Source organism: Columba livia, chromosome 1 (assembly GCF_036013475.1).
Source record: "Columba livia isolate bColLiv1 breed racing homer chromosome 1, bColLiv1.pat.W.v2, whole genome shotgun sequence".
NCBI lineage: Eukaryota > Metazoa > Chordata > Aves > Columbiformes > Columbidae > Columba > Columba livia.
In genome coordinates, this window is record NC_088602.1 from 594135 (window position 1) to 618726 (window position 24592).

At 53.5% G+C, this 24592-nt stretch overlaps 1 protein-coding gene across 2 annotated transcripts; it reads right to left on the reverse strand.

Annotated features, from left to right (window-relative positions):
- Positions 1–375: 375 nt before the first annotated feature.
- RRM1 (ribonucleotide reductase catalytic subunit M1) lies at positions 376–23709 on the reverse strand. Of its 2 annotated transcripts, none has more exons than XM_065061726.1 (19): positions 23453–23611; positions 22140–22228; positions 20086–20263; positions 19511–19611; positions 18838–18897; positions 17840–17879; positions 17453–17615; positions 15889–16030; positions 14333–14416; positions 13564–13725; positions 12933–13012; positions 12236–12437; positions 11119–11268; positions 10017–10238; positions 9544–9620; positions 8594–8729; positions 7097–7192; positions 5913–6101; positions 376–784 (listed from the first exon to the last, which is right to left on the reverse strand). In XM_065061726.1, exons 1-19 carry the CDS (start codon positions 23469–23471, stop codon positions 779–781), a joined length of 2196 nt encoding a protein of 731 aa, XP_064917798.1. In that variant the 5' UTR covers positions 23472–23611; the 3' UTR covers positions 376–778. The 2 variants fall into 2 exon arrangements, with proteins under 2 accessions (XP_064917798.1, XP_064917884.1); XM_065061812.1 differs by lacking the exon at positions 376–784 and adding an exon at positions 3898–4346 and having other exon boundaries at positions 23453–23709.
- Between the last annotated feature and the right edge of the window lie 883 nt (positions 23710–24592).

Consider the following 24592-nt stretch of genomic DNA (forward strand, 5'->3'; position numbering starts at 1 on the left):
CAGGAGGTTCTCAGGACATGGGGCAGGGACATGGCTGGGTTATGGTTGGACTCGGTGATCTTGGGGGGCTTTTCCAACCAAAATGATTCTGTGATTCCTCAAAACCAAGCCTGTGCTCACCGCTGCCAAGGGAGGTTCAGCTCAGGCTTTAGGATAAACTCTCCAGCCTTGGGGTACCGTGCTTGGGGCAGCTCCATCACCAGCGGCGCTCAGCTCAGATTCCTCTGAACGCGCTCGGGGTAGATGATGCTGCCCTGGGAGCGCACGGACCAGCCGGCTCTCCAGGTTCCATCCCATCTTGGCTTCTCCAAATCCTGCATCCAAAGCTGGTGAGCACCAGCCCTTCCCTCCGCCATCCGTCATTCCAGCACAGCGTTGGGCTCGGGGGAATCTTTAATGCTTCTCGCAGGCGCTTTTCTGTCTATTATTTCATTTACCTGGCAGCTGGGATTTACCTGGGATTTACCATTTACCTGGGTTTGCTGGGATATTCAGGAGCCCGGGAGCGACCCAAGGCAAGGACACGGTGCCCACGGCGGCTGTTTCCGCCTGTTCCCCGGCTATCGCAGTCTCATCAAGGCTGTTACAAACCCTACGACATTTCACTCCTGCCAGGCTGAAATGAATGAGCTGGATATTTAAACACCGGCCTGGTGTCGCTGCTCTGGGACGGGGGTTGTACAGGACGCGACAGAACAGGAGCTGAGCGAGCCGCACGGTGAACATCAAACAGGAGGAGCCGCACCGCGACGTTCTGTGCTTGGTACCGAGTCGGAATTCAGTGCTGGTGGAGAAAAACATATAAAATCCCAGGCAGTGAGAGCTCCAGGGAATTCACATCTCCCCCCAGCATAAATGCCTCGTTTTTATGGAGCACGAATGAGTTTTGGGGAGCAGTTCTCTGTATTCACCACCTGATATTGCTCAGCAGCGTCTACAAGAAGTTCAGAGGACACTTTCTCCAGCAAGAAAGTGATACACTAAAAAATGTCATTTTAAAAATAGGGAAACAGGTAGGGAAGAGCCTTGAGGGGAAAGACCAGCTCCTTGTTTTCCTGCTGCATTGCGGCTGCAGAGTTAAGGATCTCGGTTACGCTTTGCTGCCATAAATTGAGAAGCATCAGCTGAAACGCACACGGAGGCAAAACGGAAAGGAAAAGAGTCGGAGCTGCCGCAGCCTCCCCAAGCTGAGCCCAAAACAACGCGGGTGACGGAGCAAACCCGGGCGCAGGGTGAGCGATCGCGACAACGGGACGGAGCCCAAAATCCGCAATATGAAGTTCGGCCCAAAGCAACGGGAAGTTCCACACGTTGGCAAAACCAGAGCGAGGTTTCCATGGGGAAGGACGAAGGGGGCTCGGGAGGCACCGTCACCCCGGCGAGGACCAGAACCTGATGCTTGACGGCAGCATCACACACAACACCGGTATTATCATCACCCAGCTCTGCTCGACACCGCTGCAGCCTCGGGTGAAGAAAGAATCCATATGAACCAGATCAATAATGAAAATAATGGAAGAAAGAGAAGAGACCAGGTTTGTTTTCTTGAATAAAGAGCCAGAAGGGGTAAACACGCCGCTGCTGTCAGGAGCCAAAAGGCTTTTCTAACAAGTGGGGATTTGCTTCTCTCTGATTACCTGGGGAAGAATGAGGAGCTTAGTGTGCAGTGTGGATAATCCAGCGGGAATTAGGGGAACCTGAGTGACAGTGATGAAACCCTGTGAGCGCGGAGCATCCTGTGCAGGCTTTGAGCCGGTTAAATGAGCAGCTGAGAAACCACCTGGGTCCCGGCTCCAGATGTTCCTGCAGCCACAACATGCGGCGGTTCGACAGCGAGCAGGTTGCGCCTGCACCAGGGAGCATGTACCCACCACAAACTAACACGTACCCACCACAAACAAACACGTACCCACCACGAGCTTGTACCTGCACAAAACCCTGTCCAGCCAGGGATCAAAAGCTGTGGGGCAGAACACACCTGGGGGAAGGGGGAAACATGAATAAATTTGATGTGAATAGAGTCACAAGGTGGTTCGTGTTGGAGGGACCTTCCCAGCTCCCCAGTCCCCCTGCCATGAGCAGGGACATCTTCAGCAGCTCAGGGTGCTCAGAGCCCCGTCCAGCCTGGCCTGGGATGTCTCCAGGGATGGTTCATCTACCACCTCTCTGGGTACCTGGGCCAGGCTCTCACCACCCTCAGGGCAACAATTCCTTCCTCATGTCCAGCCTCAATCTCCCTCCTTTAGTTTAACCCATCACCCCTTGTCCTGTCACAACAGGCCCTGCTCAAAAGTCTGTCCCCATCTTCTCGTCCCCTTTCAAGTCTGGAAAGGCCGCACTAAGGTCTCCCAGAGCTCCTCTTCTCCAGCTGAACACCCCAACTCTCTCACCTGTTCCCAGCAGAGCTGTTCCAGCCTCGGGTCATTCCTGGGGCTCCTCTGGCCCCTCTCCAGCAGCTCCGTGTGTGTCCTGTGCTGAGGACCCAGAGCTGGACCAGCACTGCAGGGGGGTCTCACCAGAGCGGGGCAGAGGGGCAGGATCCCCCAAACCTGCTGCTCACGCTGCTGGGGACGCAGCCCAGGATGCAATGCAGGACAAAATTAAAACCAGAGGACAACAGAAGGGCAGCGAGCGGTGGCCTCCCGCATTTAAATCCCTTTCTTTCTCTCCTCTTCGGAGCTCGGAGCCATTTCCTGGCGAGCAGCAGCACCTTGCTGCCACGCAGGGAGCTGCTCGAGAGGGAAACAGTCTGTTCGTCGTCACTTTAGCTCAACGACAGCACAGTAACAGGCACCTATTTTGGAAAAGGAGCAAAGCCGACCCCATTCAAGCAATGACGGCGCTGCCCGGGTGAGGGATGGCAGGGAAACAGCAATGAACATCTGGTCGCTCTGTAAGGAAATAAGTGCTTGTTGGCGCGTTCTGCAAGCGGAATTCTGCTCCCCCATCAGCCCAGAACTCACTCAGAATAGGATTTTTCCAGTCAAAAGGCCCTGTCCCTTGTGGGTGACACTTTTTGGGTGGCACAGCTCACAGGAGCGGCCATTAGACCCTTGGAAACCAAGAGACGCTTCCCAAGGCGTCTGCGGTGGCGCCTTTTGCAGAAACCAGAGCGGAGGAAACGGGGCAAGCGCTGGGCTGGAAAACAAGACCAAGAGTTGAGGCCTCACCAGATCCGCCGTGAACCCACCACATCTCTGTGCGTCACCAAAACAGCGACCGGCGCCACCGCAGCCCCTTCCTCCCGCTTCCCTTAAACCCCACATCTTCAGAATGGCACAGAGAGACACGTCCCACTGGGTTTAGCACAGCTGCCCCAGTAAATATGGAATTCTGCCCCATTTTATACCACGAGAGCCTTCAGCCAGTGCTCTGGAACAGCGTGGCCATGGCCTCCAGCTGCTGCAGGCCATGTTTAATCAGAAAAAGCCATCGCAAGATACTGCTGCTCATTCCCTCCACATTCCACGCTTTATTGCTTTGGCTGGGTGAACGGGCTAGTGGCACGGTACATGAGTTCAATAAATATTTCAGAACTGGGCGATGAAGCCCCACCGCGCTAGAGCGGGGACTTAAGTACACGGACAGGTACAAATGGATTAGTTGTAAGAGATTTTTAAACTAGCTGGGGTGGGTAAAGGCAACTCTTGAAGGAAAGACGGCGTGTGCACATCGGGCGGCTTTCGGGCCAAGGACGGCAGGAAGCCCACGGCCAGCAAACCGTGATGAATCGGAGCATTTACTAGAGAATAAACACACAGCGGCGGTTCTGCCGCTCCCTGGTCAGAACCGAACGGGAACGGGAACGCCCCTCACCGCAAGGGACACGCTGCGGTCAGGGCTGGTTCCTGCTCCGAACACGCCGGTCACAGTCTCTAGTGAACGACAAGAGTTGTCTCAGGTCCCCAGGACACGTCTTTATGTGAGTGGAGTCGGCACTTTGTCCGCTCAGGAAAAGTCCTGCCCATACAATTCAACGTACGACCGTGCGAGAGCACTGCAGCTTTCGGGAAGCCCAGCTACTAAAGCAATACACAAACTGTTACATCCCCTCCCCACGCACCCCCCAGCCGGGTGGGGAAGATACAGCCCTCCAGCCATCACCTCCAGGTCCCACGGGAGGGCTCGGGTGACGTGGGAGGGCTCCGCTGGCTCCGTTAGGAACCGCACATCAAACACTCCTCCCGGTTCTCTAGGGAGCAGACCATGGCCGCCTTGTTCCTCTCCTTCTCCTCCTCCTCCTTGTTGACCTTCTCCCGCTCCCGGAGCTTCTCTTTGTTCAGGGTGAACTGGATGGGGTTGGCGGCGGGTTTTGTCCGTAGGTAATACATGCCCGTCTTGAGCCCCTGCGGAGCAAGAGCACGAGTCAGCTCAACGTTGGGCAAAACTGGACCACCAAGGCCAAGCTCGCCGAGCCCACGGCGCCGTACGGCCTGGCAGGGATGGGATTAACGCTACAAACATCCGCAGCTTCACTGCTCGGGAGAGATAACCCGCTAATGAGACCGGCTTCTTGGAAGGAAACAACCGTTTACCCTTCTAAGAATCGGTGAGACCAACTTGCCACGCAAGAACTTATCCACGGTACAGCAGCCACAGGCAAAAACCAGCTACTGCGAGAGTGATAGGAATGGCGAGAAAAACCAGAACAACTTGACGTATTAATTTAGTCCAGATGAAATGAAACAAGGGTTGAACAGGATCCCTACCAGAGCAGGCCCAGATAAAAATATCTTTCGTATACATCTGTGTAGTGCTGCAGAACTCTCTGTCTTGCTTTTGGCACAGATGCTCTCTCTGCTTTTGTGCCTCTGCGCACAGAAGTCTTGACACATCATTAAGATGAGACGACAAAGTTCGCTCGACAGCTCAATTACAAACATCGAAACAAACACTCTCACTAGGGGCTGTACTGCAACACCAGGGTCTTGATGACTTCACAGTGTCACAGTATGTTTGGGATTGGAAGGGACCTCAAAGCTCATCCAGTGCAATCCCCCATGGAGCAGGAACACCCAGATGAGGTTACACAGGAAGGTGTCCAGGCGGGTTGGAATGTCTGCACAGAAGGAGACTCCACAACCCCCTGGGCAGCCTGGGCCAGGCTCTGCCACCCTCACCAGGAACAAGTTTCTTCTCAGATTTAAGTGGAACCTTTTATGTTCCAGCTTGATCCCATTACCCCTTGTCCTATCATTGTTTGCCACCAAGAAGAGCCTGGCTCCATCCTCATGGCACTCACCCTTTATATATTTATAAACATTAATAAGTTTCCCCCTCAGTGTCCTCTTGTCCAGCTCCAGAGCCCCAGCTCCCTCAGCCTTTCCTCACATGGGAGATGCTCCACTCCCTCCAGCATCTTGGTGGCTGCGCTGGACTCTCTCCAGCAGTTCCCTGTCCTGCTGGAACTGAGGGGCCACAGCTGGACACAATATTCCAGGTGTGGTCTCCCCAGGGCAGAGCAGAGGGGCAGGAGAACCTCTCTGACCTACTGACCACCCCCTTCTAACCCACCCCAGGTACCATTGGCTTCCTGGCCACAAGGGCCCAGTGCTGGCTCATGGTCACCCTGCTGTCCCCAGGACCCCCAGCTCCCTTTCCCCTACACTGCTCTCTAATAGCTCATTCCCCAACTTATACTGGAACCTGGGGTTGTTCTGCCCAGATGCAGGACTCTACACTTGCCCTTGTTAAATTTCATCAGGTTATTTCCCGCCCGACTCTCCAGCCTGTCCAGGTCCCCCATTCTACACTGTCAAAAATTAGTCTTTACTCGTTGGTCAAATTCCTTCATTAGATGCACTTAGATCTGTTTACAGAATTGAATATCGCTCCCATTTCAGGAACTCCAACGAATTCCATGCTCATAAATGCTAATGGTGCCGTTCCCGCCCGCCGCCCTGTTCCCGTACCTGCTTCCAGCCGTAGAAGTGCATGCTGGTGAGTTTGCCGTAGTTGGGCTCGGCGATGTGGATGTTGAGGGACTGGCTCTGGTCGATGAAGGCTCCTCTGTCCGCTGCCATCTTCAGGATGGTCTTCTGGGAGATCTCCCACACCGTCTTGTACAGCTGCTTCAGGTCCTCGGGAATCTCGGGGATGTTCTAAAAACAACAGTTTTCCAGTGCAGTGTAACCGTATTCACGCTCATATCAATGACATCAATTTCTTCCAGTCGCTGGAACCTCAGCAACCCCAACTATTCATATCAATGAAATCAACTTCTTCCAGTCGCTGGAACCTCATCAACCCCAACTATTCATATCAATGACATCAACTTCTTCCAGTCGCTGGAACCTCATCAACCCCAACTATTCATATCAATGAAATCAACTTCTTCCAGTCGCTGGAACCTCAGCAACCCCAACTATTCATATCAATGACATCACTTTCTTCCAGTCGCTGGAACCTCAGCAATCCCAACCAGAGCTGCAGCTTTTTGCATCCAAACGCTATCACAGAATCCCGGCGTTCTGCATCCGAGAGCACCCGAGCACCAAGAAACCTGCTGAACCGGGACAGCTGACGCTGGCAATTGGAGAAAATAAGCTGTTTGCAAACAGATCGTTACTGTTTGGGCCTAAATAGGCAGGAGGTCTCACAAAAGCAATCCAGGAGCGAGCACCGGCCCCAAAACTCCTGACAAGCGGGACGTGCCTTGCCAGCGTGTGAAACCCCAAGCACACCAGTCCCAGCAGCAGTTCAGGCTCCACAGTGTAAACGACTCGTCCCACACAGACTCCTCCATGTGTAGCTTCTGCATGGGGATGCCACACACTCAGCTCCTGCCTCACTCCCCGCCGGGAAACTGCCCCTTTAGGATGTTTGTGATAAACGGGAATCTGAACATCGGTAGAGCCCGCACAAGGCAGCGCAGCCCCTCGGTGTTTGCTCTGGCAATTCGCAGCACGTTTCCATCAGGCTTTGCTGACACAGGCAGGCTCCGGCAGGAACGAATTACCACCCGCATCAGACACACGCCCTCCTGTTTCTCACAGAAACGCTGCTCAGCTCAGCTGCTCCTCCCCAGGCCAGGGCGCTGTGTACAGACCCGAGGCACGTGTGCAATCCCCGCGCTCCCCCGGCTCCCCACACCTACCTGGATAGAGCCGTTGTGGGCAATGATCTGGTTTTTCATCTCCTCGTTCCACAGGCCCCGCTCCGTGAGATCCTTCAGCAAGTGGGGATTCACAACCTGTCAGGGGCAAAGGCCAAAGAATGAAAGCACCTATCACAGCGTCACAGAGGTTTGGGTTGGAGGGACCTTCCCAGCTCCCCCAGTCCCCCTGCCATGAGCAGGGACATCTTCAGCAGCTCAGGGTGCTCAGAGCCCCGTCCAGCCTGGCCTGGGATGTCTCCAGGGATGGTTCATCCACCACCTCTCTGGGAACCTGGGCCAGGCTCTCACCACCCTCAGGGCAACAATTTCTTCCTCATATCCAGCCTGAATCTCCCTCCTTTAGTTTAACCCATCACCCCTTGTCCTGTCACAACAGGCCCTGCTCAAAAGTCTGTCCCCATCTTTCTTATGGGCCCCTTTCAAGTCCGGAAAGTCCACACTAAGGTCTCCCAGAGCTTCTCTTCTCCAGCTGAACACCCCAACTCTCTCACCTGTCCCCAGGAGAGCTGTTCCAGCTCTCTGCAACAGGGTTACAACGGGGACACCACAGACGTGAAAGGGGGTGTACGGAGCTCCCCGCACAAGGAATGCCAAGAGATGTGAAAGGACGAGATCTTGACTTACCAGAGCCACCGACCGCAACACGAATTATATATAAATAATCATTATTACGTATTAGTACGTAATCATAATTACATATAAATAATCATTAAGACTGGGATCATAGAATCATCATAGAATGTCCTGAGCTGGAAGGGACCCACAAGGATCATCGAGTTCAACTGTTGTCCCTGCACAGGACAGCCCAAAATTCACACAGACAGCGAGATATTCCCCTTGTCTCACATAAATCTCTTCGCACCGCAACCTGACAGTGTTCAACAAGAGACTGGACACCGTCCTCAGACACACGGGGTGACCTGTGGGCTGTCCTGTGCAGGGACAGACGTTGGAACCGATGATCCCATGGGTCCCTCTGGCTCAGGACATTCTCTGGTTCTCTGCTCGAATTGTTTCACACTCTTTCTGAACGGACAGACCTCTCTGGACCTGCGAAGCTTTTACACGACCTCCTCAGATGTACCCAGCAGTGTACACGCAGCTCTGTGCTCAGGACTGGGCGAAGCAGCACTGTGCTCGCTCACTCCTGCACGCTGGCCCTTCAGTAATTTCACTAATCACCCTCATTTATCAAGTATTCCTGCAGGCCACCCTGAGGCCTCAGAAAGGATGTTTTTCCAGACAAAAGCAGCACTTCATAATTTTACGTACTCCACAATGGCTGCTTTGGAATGTGCAAAACTGCACTACTACAGCCCGTAGTACGGGCTCCACGTTCCCCTTGGCTCTTGGCCGCTGACATGAAGATTTAACCAAGAGTTACCCAGCGTGTGGCCCCCACCTTGTCTTTCCTGGCAGTGAAAGTCGCCAAAGAGCTCTTCTGCTTCTGTATCTTTCCGCGGCTGCCTCGCTTACCTGGAACTCCCCGGAGAGGACCCTGCGTGTGTAGATGTTGCTGGTGTAGGGCTCGATGGACTCGTTGTTGCCCAGGATCTGCGCGGTGGAGGCGGTGGGCATGGGGGACAGGAGCAGGCTGTTCCTGACGCCGTACCTGCGAACGGCAGCCGGTGTTAGAGTCCCACCGAGCGAGACAGGACGGAAAAGGCCCAAGAACAGCACGGTTTGCTTAGATACTGGCTGCAAAGAGCGTCAGCACGGGGAACTCTCGGCTCACAGCGAAATCTCACCTTCACAGGGCAACCTGCAAACCCTCAGACCACCCGTGGCTAAAAAACAAGAGCTCCCCATAAATTTTAAGGTGGAAGCATAACTAAAGTCTTGGCTATTTTCATCACAAGCCCTTCGTGCTTTAAGGATTCCTGTCCTCAGGATGTCCAAGGCTCAGCTGCTTCTCCCTGTCAGCTGGGGAAAGAGTTCCCGAGCCAGGCTGAGTCTGTCACCACGTCTGTTTAATTGGAACACAAACCACTCACAGAATCATTTGGGTTGGAAAAGCCCCTCAAGATCATGGAGCGCACCCATAACCCACCCCAGCACTGCCCCATGTCCTGAGAACCTCCTGTCCGTCTGTCCAGCCCTCCAGGGCTGGTGACTCCAGCACTGCCCTGGGCAGCCTGTTCCAATGCCCCACAGCCCTTTGGGGACGACACTGTTCCCAGGTTTTGTTCTACTGTCCCTAATCTCCACTCTGCTGATGCACCCAAGGTGAAACAAAAGCTCAGCTATATCAGAGTCTTGGTGGGCTCTATCCGGCTTGTAAGAACAAAATTGAACACAAGCCATCCAGAAAAGTTTTTAAGATCTTCTGGAGCGGGGGTAAACGCTTAAGACCATTTTTCTTTTGAGTCACTCAGAGCACATCGGATGTATTTTACATTAAACACAACCTGTGCCAGAACACTCACTTAGCGATCTTCTCCTTCAGAGCCTTCCAGTCCCACAGGTCAGACGGGGTGACGTTCCACATGTCGTACTGCAGGATCTGAAGAACACAAATCGGACAGGGCACTTTGCTCCGCGTCTTACAAATCGCGTTGTAAGTTGACCCGTTATTCCTATCAACTGTTCTCTACAATTCTCAGCGAAGCTCTCGTGTCATCATCTTACAAACAGTCTTCTAATGGCGGTAGCAGGGACAGCAGCGCAGGCTGAGTCTTGTTTTGCTTTTACTGCTCTCTGCACCCCGGTTTAATTTATACATTTCTTACTGCATGTGAGAAGCCAAAAGATGAAGAAAAACCTCAAACACCATTTGCACTGTTGCAATATCAGCAGCCTCGGGTGTTCCAGCCACACACCACCTGAACCAAAGACCAGACACGGTCATGTTCTCTCCTTTCCACAGCTTTGTCCCCAACACGGGACGGTTTGTACTCACCCCTTTGCTGACCGGAGATCCCTCGTAGGTCTCGTAGGGCCCCTGCTCCCTGGCCAGCTCGCAGCTGGCTTCCAGAGCCCCGTAGTAAATGGTCTCAAAGATGTGCTGGTTGAGGCGCTGGGCCTCGGGGCTCTCGAACGGGTACCGCATCAGGATGAAGGCGTCGGCCAGGCCCTGCACGCCGATGCCGATGGGGCGGTGGCGCCTGTTGGAGCGTTCGGCCTGCGCGACATTCGAGCGAAGAGAATCACCACCTTCCGCAGAGCCACACGGAATAACTAAGGTTGGGAAGGACTCGCACAGGAGTTTTCATCCCTGCCCTTGCCTAAACTTCGACGGGCAATCCATTCTGCTGCAACAACCCACCTTTCTGTTTTCCCCCACTGTTTGGTGGGGCAGGAATTTGAAGCCCCAGATTAAGTTTGTTAGAAGCGATCGCTGATTTTAATTGCTCAACCTGACAACGGGAGCCACGATTTAGAAGTGAACACTAAGAAAAGCAGACCCAGGAAGACGTTTAAACTCCTGCGTCCAAACTGCACGTGCTAGAAAAATCTGATCCTCATCAGGTTTGGTTTCTCACTTTGGGTACTTGGTTATTTCGTCCCCAACCGCCCCGCTCTGCTGCTCGTGTCTGTTCCGGTCACACAGCAAACCTGGTCCCATTGCTCTCGACAGTTCCCAACCCTTTCCCCACGTCCCTTCTGGAAAGCGGTCAGTGCACCGCCCAGAAACACGTCAAACCAACAGGACTCAGTCACATCTCCTCAGACTCTTTCCAGGATCCTTCTCTCTGTTCCACTTTCCACCCTGTTCTGAGATTGACGGAAACCCACACGTGGAAAAACCCCAAGCGCAGAACCAGCTCAAGGGGCGGTTTTTCCACCACTAAGGAACCGTTCTGAGTCGCAGCTTCGAATGTCACCGATGATGGGTCACATCTGCAAACAGGCTGGTAATGAAACTCCCAACTTCTGGCCAAAACAGGTTTTCAAAATCCCTCACTGATTCCTCCTGCTCACGGCTGAACTGGGATCGCTACGGGACCCAACTGGGATGAGCGGGGAACCCTCTGTCAGGGGCGCCCCAGCGCAGCACCCACCTCCGGCACTGGGTAGTAGTTGATGTCGATGATTTTGTTGAGGTTGCGGACGATGACCTTGGTGACTTCGGCCAGCTTCTTGAAATCATAGGTGTGCTCCGAGGTGACGTACATGTTCAGGGCTATCGAGGCCAAGTTACAAACCGCGACCTGTGCGGAAAACACGGTGGAAAGACGCACGGCAGCAACAAAACCCACACGATCTCAGTCCCGGAGCGTGCTCTCTAGCCAAAATACATGGAAACAAAGAATCAAGGCTGGAAAAACCCGCTCCTCATTCCTGTGCTGTCTTAGGAGTTGCAAAAGGGATAACAACAATTCGAAACAGGTTTAGAACATTCAAGTAACACCATAAAGATGCAGCCTGGTCAATGCTGTTGCCCACCAGCCATCCTTCCAGAAACTAAGCCCAACTATTTCCTGTGTTACCAGAACCAGCAGAGGATCTCAGTGAGGTCAAGACTATATTTGGGCATTTTGGGAACAATTTTAAACACCAATATTATTTCCAGTCCAGGAGAACTGAAGGAAGCTAAAACTTCTTGTGCAGTGCAGGCAGGATGGTTCTCCATCACTTCCAGGCTGCTCAGGACTTCATGAATATGCCAAAGAGCATAAGCTAAAGAATAACTAGTAGAAACTGCTGGTTTCAGTTACAACAGCCTTGAGAGCTTCATTGCACTAGAAAGGCTCCACGCTGTATCAGCACCAACTCATTTCTACACCTTCCTCCGCCTCTTTCAGCAACGCTGCGGTCCAAACGCAGCACATCTGCAGAGCACCAAGATCGGGGCAGTTCACGAGGATCTCGGGGGGAACCGACAGTGGAGTGTTGGTCTGGGGGGCAGCGAGGCGTGGGTTTACTGCAGGGTTCTTACTCCAGCTCCCAAGAGCTCACTTCTCCCTCGCCCTTACAGAGGTTCCCTGTTTCACCCCAAATCCCCTGCGGGAGGTGGAAGGGAGAGGAAACCCACACACAGGGTCAGCAGCGGAGCTGCAAGTACTCCAGAGAAAACATCCCCGCAGTTTTCTGAGCTGCCTCTCCCCTTCCCCAACCAGCCACGTTCTAGAAAGCGGCAACAGGAGCGGTCCCAGCAAGTTCCTGCTCTCCACCCACCTCATCTTTGCTGGTGTACTCCACGATCTCCGTGCACAGGTTGCTGCACTTGATGGTGCCCAGGTTCTGCTGGTTGCTCTTGCGGTTGCAGGCGTCTTTGTACAGCATGTACGGCGTGCCGGTCTCCGTCTGCGACTCGATGATGGCGTACCAGAGCTGCTGGGCCTTCACCACCCTGCGGACACGGCCCTGCCGCTCGTAACTGCAACGGGGAACAGGCGGTTTAGTGAATGCCAGGAACAGCGGGGAAAAACAATCGTCTGTAACACAGGTTCTCTGGCAGGAACGACCCCGTTGGCTTCGGAACTGCGTGAACGCTGAACTAGCCGGGAGATCTGGGCAGCAGGGTGTCAACACTGCCCTTGCTCAAAGGAAACAGAAACCTTGCACTACAACAAAGGAACCTTTCAGTGAAACAGTCGTTCGGATCAAAGCCATCGACCACTGCAAGCGGGGATCGCTGCACGATTTCCCCTCTAACAAGCTAAACCAACCGCTCGTCCCTAGTTCTGTCTGAGCAGGTCCGTTTGAAGCAAACTCTAAGCAGATATCCCCCGTCTCTGTCCTTTCATTGATGTGATAATGGAAGCACTGACCCCTCGTGAGCCAACCCCACAAAGCTGCGCTTCGGCTCCCACGCCAGCCAGCGCGGCTCTGGGAAGGGACGGCGACTCCAGCGTCTATTCACTTCTCTTACCTCTCATATAGTTTCTCAAACTCGTCTCCCCAAACCTCATCCAGGCCAGGACACTCGTTTGGACACATTAAGGACCAGTCCTGGGAGAAGGAAAAATATTCGGAGAAAATCTTTAGGCACTCTGTTAATTAAAGGAATTCAACGTGATCGGCAAATCTGCTGCAAGCAGGAACACACAAACTAAACCTCCCGTCCCAAAAAACCAGGACCCAGCTCTGCCCGCAGACACGGGGAAGGCGTTTGTCACACCAGTCAGATTTACTTTGAAATCAATTATATGACCATTTATGATGAAAATGCATTTTCAGTCTTGAAATGGCTGGTTCTCAAGGTAGAACCCATTTTAAAGCAAATCCAAGCAGCCACGTGAAGATCAATTTATTTCAGATTTTGATGCTTTATCCAGAGTAAAAACGTACCGTTCCGGTATCAGCACGTAAGTCACAGGCTGCAAGATGAAGCAAAGAGTCCCACTGGAGCTCTCCAGCTCCCTCCTCTGCCTGCAGAGCCTGGTTCTCAGCAGCGCTGCAGCGGCTCTTCCAGCCGCCCCGCCACTGCTCGGACAGCCCCGCGGCCCCTGCCGAGCTCCGTCCCACTAACACAGCCGTTCTGCGCCAGTCCGGCTCCTCACCTGGTTGGTTTCAACCCGCTTCATGAAGAGATCTGGAATCCAGAGGGCAAAGAAAAGGTCTCTGGCTCGCTGCTCCTCCTTCCCCGTGTTCTTCTTCAAGTCGAGGAACTCAAAGATGTCCAGATGCCACGGCTCCAGGTAGATGGCGAAAGCCCCGGGTCTCTGACGCATAAAACACAAGTCGAGATCAGAACAAACTTCCCTCGGAAACAAAATCTCCTGGGCTGCTCCTGAGCACACACAATACCCCAACTAACCAGAGACTGGGTTTCTACTCTTGTTAAGGCAATTTCAATGTGCTTTATTTGTGTGTTATTCATTGGAACCAGGCCATGTTACTAGTTTCAGATTCTCAATTTAGTACCCAAAATACGTTTCCTCTGTGTCAATATTTTGACAAATCTTAGATTTACTTATTGAGTCACATCTCCATTGGCCTCTGGACCATCCCAAGACAAAGAACATGGATCAAGCGGCTTTCTGCAGCCTCACACCTGAATTCACTGCTCAAGGAGCGGTGAACAACCGGCGCGGGAGGCTGATGTGACACGTGTGCATCACGCAGCAGACGTACCTAAAACATACCTGCGTGATAGAATGTATAGAGAAAGGGGAACACCAGAATATCAACCAGAATGGGGGAAAATGCCTGGCTTTAATTCTGTGTCATCTACCACCACTTTGTCCGCTCATTGGCTTTACTGGGTCAATCACAGAGGTGGAACCTCCCTCTGGCCTGAGGCTCCCGTCTCTAATTTAAAGCCAGTACCTTGTTTCCACCTTGATCCACGTAGCGGGCGGTGTTGTTGTAGACCCTCAGCATCGGCACGAGCCCGTTGGAACTGCCGTTTGTCTGCAAAGGCACAGAAAACCACCAACAATGAAAAGCAACCACCTGGGGAGACAGGCCCACGTGTCCTGTGTGTCTGACACCCGGCTGCAAAACTCTTGTCACAAAACCCCAGAATGTCAGGGGTTGAAGGGCCCTGGCAAGCTCATGCAGTGCAATCCCCCATGGAGCAGGAACACCCAGATGAGGTTACACAGGAAGGTGTCCAGGCGGGTTGGAATGTCTGCACAGAAGGAGACTCCACAACCCCCTGGGCAGCCTGGGCCAGGCTCTGCCACCCTCACCCCAACAAGTTGCTTCTCATATTTAAGTGGCACCTCCTGTGCTCCACTTTCCATCCATTGCCCCTTGTCCTGTCCCTGGTTGTCACCAGAAGAGCCTGGCTCCATCCTCCTGACATTCCCCCTTTCCATATTGATCCCCAGGAATGAGTCCCCCCTCAGTCTCCTCTTGTCCAGCTCCAGAGCCCCAGCTCCCTCAGCCTTTCCTCACACGGGAGATGCTCCACTCCCTCCAGCATCTTGGTGGCTGCGCTGGACTCTCTCCAGCAGTTCCCTGTCCTGCTGGAACTGAGGGGCCACAGCTGGACACAATATTCCAGGTGTGGTCTCCCCAGGGCAGAGCAGAGGGGCAGGAGAACCTCTCTGACCTACTGACCACCCCCTTCTAACCCACCCCAGGTCCCATTGGCTTCCTGGCCACAAGGGCCAGTGCTGGCTCATGCTCATCCATTATGCTGCGAGCAAGGGGCTGACAACCCAAATCAGGCGTTTGGTAGCCCCTTCCCCTCACCTTTTTTTTAAATGGACAAAATGGATGCATTAATATAGCAGCTACTGGTCCCAGAGTTAATAAAATGTACCTCCTAACTGCTTTTCTCCATATGACACAATCTAAAGGCTTTACATACACTGTGACAAAAAAACTAAGCACACATTCACAGATGAATTTAAGCAGTTAGACATAAAAATGAAAAGGGTTAACGCACGAGTCTCTGAGCACATTCCTAGGCTGCTAATGCACAAGTAAGTTGGAATTGTCTCTTCAAACAGTGGATTAAGATCCTTGGTTTGGAAAGACTTCTATTAAGAAGCCAAAACGCCAAGGACAATCAACCTTTTTTGCCTTGGAGCCCACTGAAAAGCAAAGGACTGCTGAGCCAGACAGGACAGACTGCCTGCTGCGCTGGACTGGACGGGCCAGCTGCTGAGCCGGACTGGACGGACCAGCTGCTGAGCTAGACTGGGCTACCTGCTGAGCCGGACTGGGCTGACTACCTGCTGAGCCGGACTGGGCTGACCACCTGCTGAGCCGGACTGGGCTGACCACCTGCTGAGCCGGACTGGGCTGACCACCTGCTGAGCCGGACTGGGCTGACCACCTGCTGAGCCAGACTCACTTGGTAGAAGCCGCATGGATTTGGCAACTGAAATAGAGCCATTCCGTGAGAGCAGGAGGGTGCCAGGGACACTCACCCCCGCGATGTAGCTGCCCGTGGCGCGGATGCAGCTCACGGCCAGGCCAATCCCCCCGGCAGACTTGGAGATGAGCGCGCAGTGCTTGAGCGTGTCGTAGATCCCCTCGATGCTGTCGTCCTTCATGCACAGCAGGAAGCAGCTGACGGGAACAAACAGCTTCAGCGTACAAAGATTACCAAAAAACAAGTCAAAGAGAATTTAACCAGGGCTGGGCAAAACCAAGGGTACACACGGCATCTTCAACACGCTACACAAAGCAAATACATCAAGCAAAACCAAAGGTTGCAAGGACGGTTCAAGAAAACATCACAAGCAACAGCTGTATTATGGATAAGTGTGTTGGCAAAGTAAAACGTTTTTAAAATCACCTCAACTACACTTGCTATTTTAGCATGTTTTAGAAAACAATTACCAGGACTCATTTTGTCATCTACAGAAGACTATGTGTATACATAACTTTAAAATAAAATACAACCACTTCCATTAGGTTTAGAAGCTGCCAGAATCACAAAATCCCAGAGTGTCAGGGGTTGAAGGGCCCTGGAAAGCTCATCCAGTGCAATCCCCCATGGAGCAGGAACACCCAGATGAGGTTACACAGGAAGGTGTCCAGGCGGGTTGGAATGTCTGCACAGAAGGAGACTCCACAACCCCCTGGGCAGCCTGGGCCAGGCTCTGCCACCCTCACCGGGAACAAGTTTCTTCTCAAATTGAAGTGGAACCTCCTGTGTTCCAGTTTGCACCCATTGCCCCTTGTCCTGTCACTGGTTGTCACCAGAAGAGCCTGGCTCCATCCTCCTGACACTCCCCTTTCCATATTGATCCCCAGGAATGAGTCCCCCCTCAGTCTCCTCTTGTCCAGCTCCAGAGCCCCAGCTCCCTCAGCCTTTCCTCACACGGGAGATGCTCCACTCCCTCCAGCATCTTGGTGGCTGCGCTGGACTCTCTCCAGCAGTTCCCTGTCCTGCTGGAACTGAGGGGACACAGCTGGACACAATATTCCAGCTGTGGTCTCCCCAGGGCAGAGCAGAGGGGCAGGAGAACCTCTCTGACCTACTGACCACCCCCTTCTAACCCACCCCAGGTACCATTGGCTTCCTGGCCACAAGGGCCCAGTGCTGGCTCATGGTCACCCTGCTGTCCCCAGGACCCCCAGGTCCCTTTCCCCTACACTGCTCTCTAATAGCTCATTCCCCAACTTACACTGGAACCTGGGGTTGTTCCTGCCCAGATTCAAGACTCTACACTTGCCCTTGTTCTATTTCATTACATTTTCCCCGCCCAGCTCTCCAGCCTGTCCAGGTCTCTGATGGCAGCACAGCTTCCAGTGCCACCACTCCTCCCAGCTTGGTGTCACCAGCAAACTTGCTGATGGAAACCTGAGTATTTTTTCCCCGAAGATCAGAAATCAAGTTAAATTTGACAGCAGCTTCTCAAAACTTCATAAAGCTGCCACAGACACACAGCTGCTATCTTTAGAAGCCGCGACAGCGTTTCATTGGAACGGGCCCCATCCCCAGGACGTTCTCTGGGTCAGCCGTGTGCCGGGCAGGCGCGGTACCTGGAGAGCTGCGGGCGGTTGGTGCCGGCGTTGAAGAGCGTGGGGGAGGCGTGGGTGAACCACCGCTCTGACAGCAGGTTGTACGTCTCGATCGCGGCGTCGATGTCGTGTTTGTGGATCCCCACCGCCACCCGCATCAGCATGTGCTGCGGACGCTCCGCAACTGGTAACAAGAAGGCGAGGAGAAGAAGGAACGTCAGCGTGACACGTAAACGTGCAGATACAGAGAGGTCCTCGCAATCAGCTCCAACAACGTGCAATGGTTTCCATAGAATCACAGAATAACTGGGGTTGGAAGGAACCTCGGGAGGTCTCCAGCCAAACCTCCTGCTCCAAGAAGAGTCAGCTAAGAGAATGGCACTTTAAGCCGATACAGACAGTTCTTACCTTTTGAGTTGATTTTCAGCAGGTAGGAGCGTTCTAGAGTCTTTAAAAAGAGAGAATGCATTTTAGTAGACATGCGGGTTTCAGTTTAAAACAAAAAAAATCCTATTAACTCCAAACTCAAGCACCTTAGAATCACTGAACCATTCCGCTTGGAAGAGACCCTCAAGATTATCAAGTCCAACCATAAAATCCATGTCTCTTATGCCAGGCATCAAGGGAAACACCAGCCCTGTGCCCCAGTCCTCCTCGTGTCACTGGCACAGGACACGAGGCGGCCAATGGCCACAGAAACCAGAGGCCACTGTGAGATTCCAAGGATTTGCACCCCGGATTACACCCGGATTACCTGCAGCTGCCAGGTTCAACGCCACCTCCCGACCCCAGTGAACCGAGGCTGGAGATGAGGGGGTGCTCACCCTCCACAACCCCATCCCTCCTCAATATATGGTTAGTTACATTACAATAGTGCTTTCCAGACAACCTGTGTCACAGTTGGGGTGTTGAACACCCCAAGTTACAAACAGGATGAATCTACAGCTAGAGCAGATGCCTTTGGAGCCTGTGCCGCGCGGACTACAGCAACCATCACAGGAGGGGGTGTCGGGAGCTGTATATCTAAATAGAGAAATGGCGGGGAAAAGCAAAAGTGCCTTTTTTGGGTTATTACGAACCAGGTTATTCCCTCGAGAAAGGGGCACGAGGCGGGAAGCTCCCAGCAACGCCCCGCGCGCCCTGCCGGGCTCGGAGCCCCACGCTTACAATGCCGGAGCAGCCAAGGGAAGGCAACGACGCCAGAACAAAGCACACGATTCATCCAGTTGGGCAACGGCTTTCTGCAGGTCCCCCTCGCTTCTTACAAATCCACTAACGTCACACCTACTCCAGTGCCCTTTTCCCAAATCTAGGTGATTCTGCAGGATTACCAGCCGTCCCAAAAGACTCAGCCCCAGAAAAATAGCAAAAGAGCAGTTTTCAGTGTCCAGAGCAACGTTTTTTACCTTGAAACCAAAATAGTTGTAGGAGAAGTCTCTGTCGTAGATAATGGCAGAATTCAGGCGCTGGGGGGAGAAAACACAGAGAAAAATCACATTTACAATCAGATTTGTTGTCGCACGTTGACGCCAATGCTGTTCAGCACTTCTCGCCGGAAAGATCGCGTGAAACAGGCATCGCTCAGAGCGCTTTTCTTGAAAAAAACGCGGTTTTAACATTATTTTCCCAAGTACAATGCCCAGTTGTTGGCTGCGCTTGACCAGAGTCTAACCAGACACCAAGAAACACCAGATAGAGTCAAAATACCAGCGTGACCCCCCCAGAAGAACAGAGACCTGGAACAACCTGAAACCAGAAACCAGCCGGCACCTCTCTGGGCACACGGAACAGATTGTTGCAGCAAAAGGTGCTTTTTATCAAATTAATTAGTTGTGCCGATACCCAGGAAGACGGATTCTACTACAGAAACATCCTTGTATGATGGAAATTCCCACATCATCTCTATTAAGCTCTCCAGAACAGAGCAGTTATCACTTGCACTGGTTTCTGGATTGGCTTTTTTGTCCTAAAACAGACATAGCTTACTCAAAAGAAAGAAAAATAAATGATCTGAATTATTTGCTGAATATTGAAAACTTAGAAGTGGAAAGGAAAAATCAAAACAAACCAGTTACGTACATCTTTGTTGGCCAAAACTATGTCTAGAGTCTCTTTGGAGATCATGGGCGAGTGCTTCCCGTTGTGAGGGTTGACGTAGTTGTAGAGATCGTCCATCACGTCTGCGGCAGAAAGGGGATTAAGAACATGCGCAGACCTCGACACGCGTGGCCTGACGTGTGTGCTCGGGGACTGAGCAGGCAGCACCACCCACCCTCTAAAATTACCCCTCAGCTCCACAAACGTGCAGCTTTCCTTCCACCGGCTGTTACTAGTCGGTTAACCTTACAAACAGCGCTTCTCTTACAAGGCTTTTATAGAATTTATAACACGTAATAAATGGGAAAGAAAGCGCCGCCTAATTTCAGACAGTTACATTTTTCACCCATCTATTTATACAGACACTTCTCACCAAGCAGGCAATCTCGTTTTCCTTGTGACGTGCCTAAAACTCCTGCTTTTCATCTCCATGGCATTTTTAGTGAGCCTGGGTACCCGCTAACATGTCCTTGAGAAAGATTTCCATAAATCCACCCCCTGGAGCTCCCACTCCCGCTGTGACGAATCGCTGCCCGAGCGCCCGCGGAGCGACTGACCGCTGAAGACTTTCTTGGTCTCCTTGTGCAGGTTGGAGACGGCGATCCTGGCCGCCAGGATGGCGTAGTCGGGGTGCTTGGTGGTCAGCGTGGCGGCCGTCTCGGCAGCCAGCGTGTCCAGCTCCACGGTCGTCACGCCGCTGTACAGCCCCTGAATCACCTTCATGGTGATCTGGGCCTGAAAAAGGAGAGTTCTGGAGGTTACCTGCCTCTTGTTGGGAAAAACACCCTGGTGCTTCAGCCGTTTAAGATGTGAGATATACTTCAATATAAGCAGTGCCGTTCGCTGTTTGAATAGAAAAGCAAATGAAAATATCAAACACTCTTGGGAGTACTGAGTCCTAAAACTGTAGAGTAATCCTGGGGCAGAAGGGAGAGCAAGGAAAGAGTGAAGAAAGCAGGAACTGTCAATCCAGAATCGTTAACAGCTTTTTCTCTGCAGACACCTTCCTGAAGGCTGGAACAGCAAAGTTCACAGGGAAAACAGTCAGATTAAAACAGCATTTGTATGCACTGGGCCCTTGTGGCCAGGAAGCCAATGGTACCTGGGGTGGGTTAGAAGGGGGTGGTCAGTGGGTCAGAGAGGTTCTCCTGCCCCTCTGCTCTGCCCTGGGGAGACCACACCTGGAATATTGTGTCCAGTTGTGGCCCCTCAGTTCCAGCAGGACAGGGAACTGCTGGAGAGAGTCCAGCGCAGCCACCAAGATGCTGGAGGGAGTGGAGCATCTCCCGTGTGAGGAAAGGCTGAGGGAGCTGGGGCTCTGGAGCTGGACAAGAGGACACTGAGTGGGGACTCATTCATGGGGATCAATATGGAAAGGGGGAGTGTCAGGAGGATGGAGCCAGGCTCTTCTGGTGACAACCAGTGATAGGACAAGGGGCAATGGGTGCAAACTGGAACACAGGAGGTTCCACTGAAATAGGGGAAGCAACTTGTTGGGGGTGAGGGTGGCAGAGCCTGGCCCAGGCTGCCCAGGGAGGTTGTGGAGTCTCCTTCTGTGCAGACATTCCAACCCGCCTGGACACCTTCCTGTGTAACCTCATCTGGGTGTTCCTGCTCCATGGGGGATTGCACTGGATGAGCTTTCCAGGGCCCTTCAACCCCTGACACTCTGGGGTTCTGTGAAGTTTTGAAACTCCAAACAAAGTTTGACTTTATAAGGGCCTGGACGTGCTACGCTTAAAATCATTTCATGACAAGAGAAAAAAAACCCAACCCTGGAGGGGATCCAGTGGCTTTTGCTTCATGACTTAACCTCCTCCTCATCGGACAGGTGGGAACTCTCGCAGGAAAAGACATTTATTACATCCACCATCTCGAAAGTATTTTCTGCTTTTCTCTCAAGCATTTAGCACTGAGCACCACAAGAAAGGGCAGGTTCTACACTGCAGGAGAGAGATCTGATGTGAAAACAGATCATTAGATCTTGGGGATGGGAAGAGCAAGTTGGCAAGTCGAAATGACCAGACTGGGTCTGCACAAAAACCCCGCAGAGAGCCGTGCATCCAGGAGGGAGCCGTGCTCTGCGCAGGCTTTGCAAGGAGGAGCTTACAGAGGCTGGATCAACACACAATCCAAATCTTACGCAGCTCAAAAATAGCAAAGCAGGGATATTATAACGACGGGGGGTCTGTCGGACAGAAAGGGCACCTTGTTTTAGCAAGAGCTGCTTTCCGTATGGCGTTGCTCCAGCTGTGCAGATTGAAATTGAGAGTGATCCACCAAAACCACAGTATGCACGTTGGGGCAAACAACAATACTTTTTTTAAGCACAAGCTCAATCGCTTCAACAATGTTTCAAGTAAAAGCAGTTTGGAATAGGTAAACTGATTCTCCCTCCACCACAGTCTCAGAATCTATATCTGTGAGGGTAAAAAAACAACTCAGAACATGAACAATTAGAAGAAACACATTATGAGCGCATTTTGCAAGAGTTCCTGCACAAGCCGTTAGTTGGCTTTTGCCACATGCAATAACTGGGTAACACCCGCTCCCGGCTCCCAGCAGATCACAGGGGCAGAGAACAGGACAGCAGGACAAAGGACAGACTCACGGGATCCACGAAGTCGGCGTTGAGCCCGTAGCAGAGCTTCTGGATGCGCGACGTGATCTTGTCAAACATGACGCGCTCCTGGCGTCCATCTGTGGAGAAGAGGCTGTTGTTATCATGGCTGCTCCCGTTGCCATGAAGAACCAGCTAAGCCCAGGACCTCGCACGCCGAGCCAGCGCTCGTCTGGGGGAACCCAGGCTGGGAATCACCAAGGAGAACCTGTTGAGGTTCTCTGAGACGTGACCCCCACGCCCTCAGGTTCACGATCTGCTACACGCGGGGTCCCTCACGCAGGTCTCCGTACAGCGAACAAAATAGAACAGGGAGCTCACCCCACTTAAATGGGGGACAGAGACTTGTGCCCCAAGGCACGGGTTGTACCTCGGAAGAGGAGAAGGGAGCTGGTCCCCACTGGTCCCACAACATGCAGGGACATGAGGAGCAGCCCTAAGGCTCTCGTACCATTTGGGGTCCCCATTTCCAGGTCAAGGAACCATCCCAGGCTGAGCAAGCTGAGTGGTGAAGATGTCCCTGCCCCTGGGGAGCTGGGAAGGTCCTTCAGCCCAAACCATCTGTGATTCTGTGATTTACCCAAGAGCTGATACTACTGGGGGCACCTCCCGTGACCCCAGGGGTGGGAACCAAGCCCAAAGCTCCTTGCCATGGCTGGGGGGGCTCCTAAAGCAACCTGAGGGGTCTCAGCTCTTGATACCATGGGGGGAGCTCCCTCCCTCCCAGGTCCCCCAGTACAGAGGGGGTGCTGTCCCCAAAACAGAGGGGGGTCCCATCTGCTCATGTTAGGTGCCAGGAGAGGGTCCTTCCAATGCAGAGGGTCCTGTCCCCTCACAGCAGGGCCCTGAGGGACCCCCAAAGCAGAGGGAATCCCGTCCTTCCACATTCGGTGCCATGAACCCCCCACCCAAAACAGAGGGGGTCCCATCTGCTCACTTTGGGTGCTACCGCACACCAGGGTCCATGAGGGGACCCTCAAAACAGAGAGGATCCCATCCCCTCATAACAAGGACATGAGAGGACCCCCAAAATAGAGAGGTCCCATCCCTTCACACCAGGGCCATGAGGAGACCCCCCCCTAAAACAAAAGAGTCCTGTCCCCTCACACCAGGGCCACGGGAGGGGCCCCCCAAAGTACCAGACAACATGAGAGGAGACCCCCAAAACAAAGGGGTCTTGTTCTCCCACACCAGGCGCCATGAGGATCCCCCAAAGCAGAGGGGTCCCGTCCCCCACCCCAGGCCCATGACGGGGAGACCCCCCACACTCCCCACAGCGCGGGGGCCCCCCGGTGTCCCCTCACCCCGCTTCACGACGTGCATGGCGGCGGTCGCGTCCCCAACGGCTCCTGAGCGCCAAGCGCGGTCCCGGCGCTTCCCGCTCCCGCCAAGCGCGCTGGCCCCGCCGCGCCGCCGTAGCGCCCCGCCCCTCCGGCTGAGGCTGCGGGAGACATCTTGCCTCCGGGCACCGGCTGCTTCTGTGCCGCCTTCCCCCACCGGCACGGCCTCAGCGCAGCCTTTCACCACTAGCGGAGACCCATCCTGTCCTTCATCCCCACCATCCTGCCGTCTTCTCCCGGGAAACACCACGCCGCCAGGGAAGACCGTGCCGCCTGCCCGCTTCCAAGATGGCGGCGCAGCCCGCCTCCCTGTGGCGGGACAGGAAAGGGCGGGCCGTGCCGGCGACAGGGCGCGGCGTACGGAGCCCGCGAAGGGACAAGACGCCGTCGTCCTTCCCTAAGTAGTATAACAATAACAATGGCAATTATTAGTGTAGTAAAGCGAGGTGCGGACATAACATCTAACGCGATCTGACAAAGGAGAGGCGGCCCCGCAGGCCCCTTTCTGCCCTCATCCCGCACAGAATGGCGCTCCCCCTGTGGCCCGCATGGCGCCCAGCCCAGGCGCACATCCCGCCACAAAGACCTTTTGGGATCTCAGAAAGCCCATGGCCACCCTTAGAACATCAGGACTGACGGTGGTGATGAGGGGGCAGCCTCCCCGTGTGCCTCAGGAGGGTGAGCCCCCTCCAACGCCCGTGAGCAGCCACCGTTGCCCCTGCAGCGGTTGTCCCTTGCAGCTGCAGGGGAGACGTCTGTGTCCAAAAAACACCCAAAGCGCTGCTGAGGTTCATGCACATAATCCAGCCCGAAACATCGGGAGTTCCTCTGCAGGTCGTCAACAATTATCTGAAAGGATGTTGAAACATGGAGGGTGTCGTTCTCCCCAGGAACAAGCGCCAGGAGCAGAGGAAACGGCCTCAAGTTGCGCCAGGGGAGGTTGAGGTTGGATGTGGGAACAATTTCTTCCCCAAAGGGCTGTGGGGCATTGGAACAGGCTGCCCAGGGCAGTGCTGGAGTCACCAGCCCTGGAGGGCTGGACAGACGGACAGGAGGTTCTCAGGACATGGGGCAGGGACAGGGTAGGGAATGGGTGGACTCAAT

What these genes read in the sequence shown, in the direction of transcription:
- RRM1 (XM_065061812.1), bottom strand. An exon ending in TGGATCAAGGTGGAAACAAG is followed by an intron (nt 13,726 to 14,332) that starts GTACTGGCTTTA and finishes TTTATGCGTCAG; the next exon opens with AGACCCGGGGCTTTCGCCAT. An exon ending in ACTTCTACGGCTGGAAGCAG is followed by an intron (nt 4,347 to 5,912) that starts GTACGGGAACAG and finishes CTTGCTCCGCAG; the next exon opens with GGGCTCAAGACGGGCATGTA.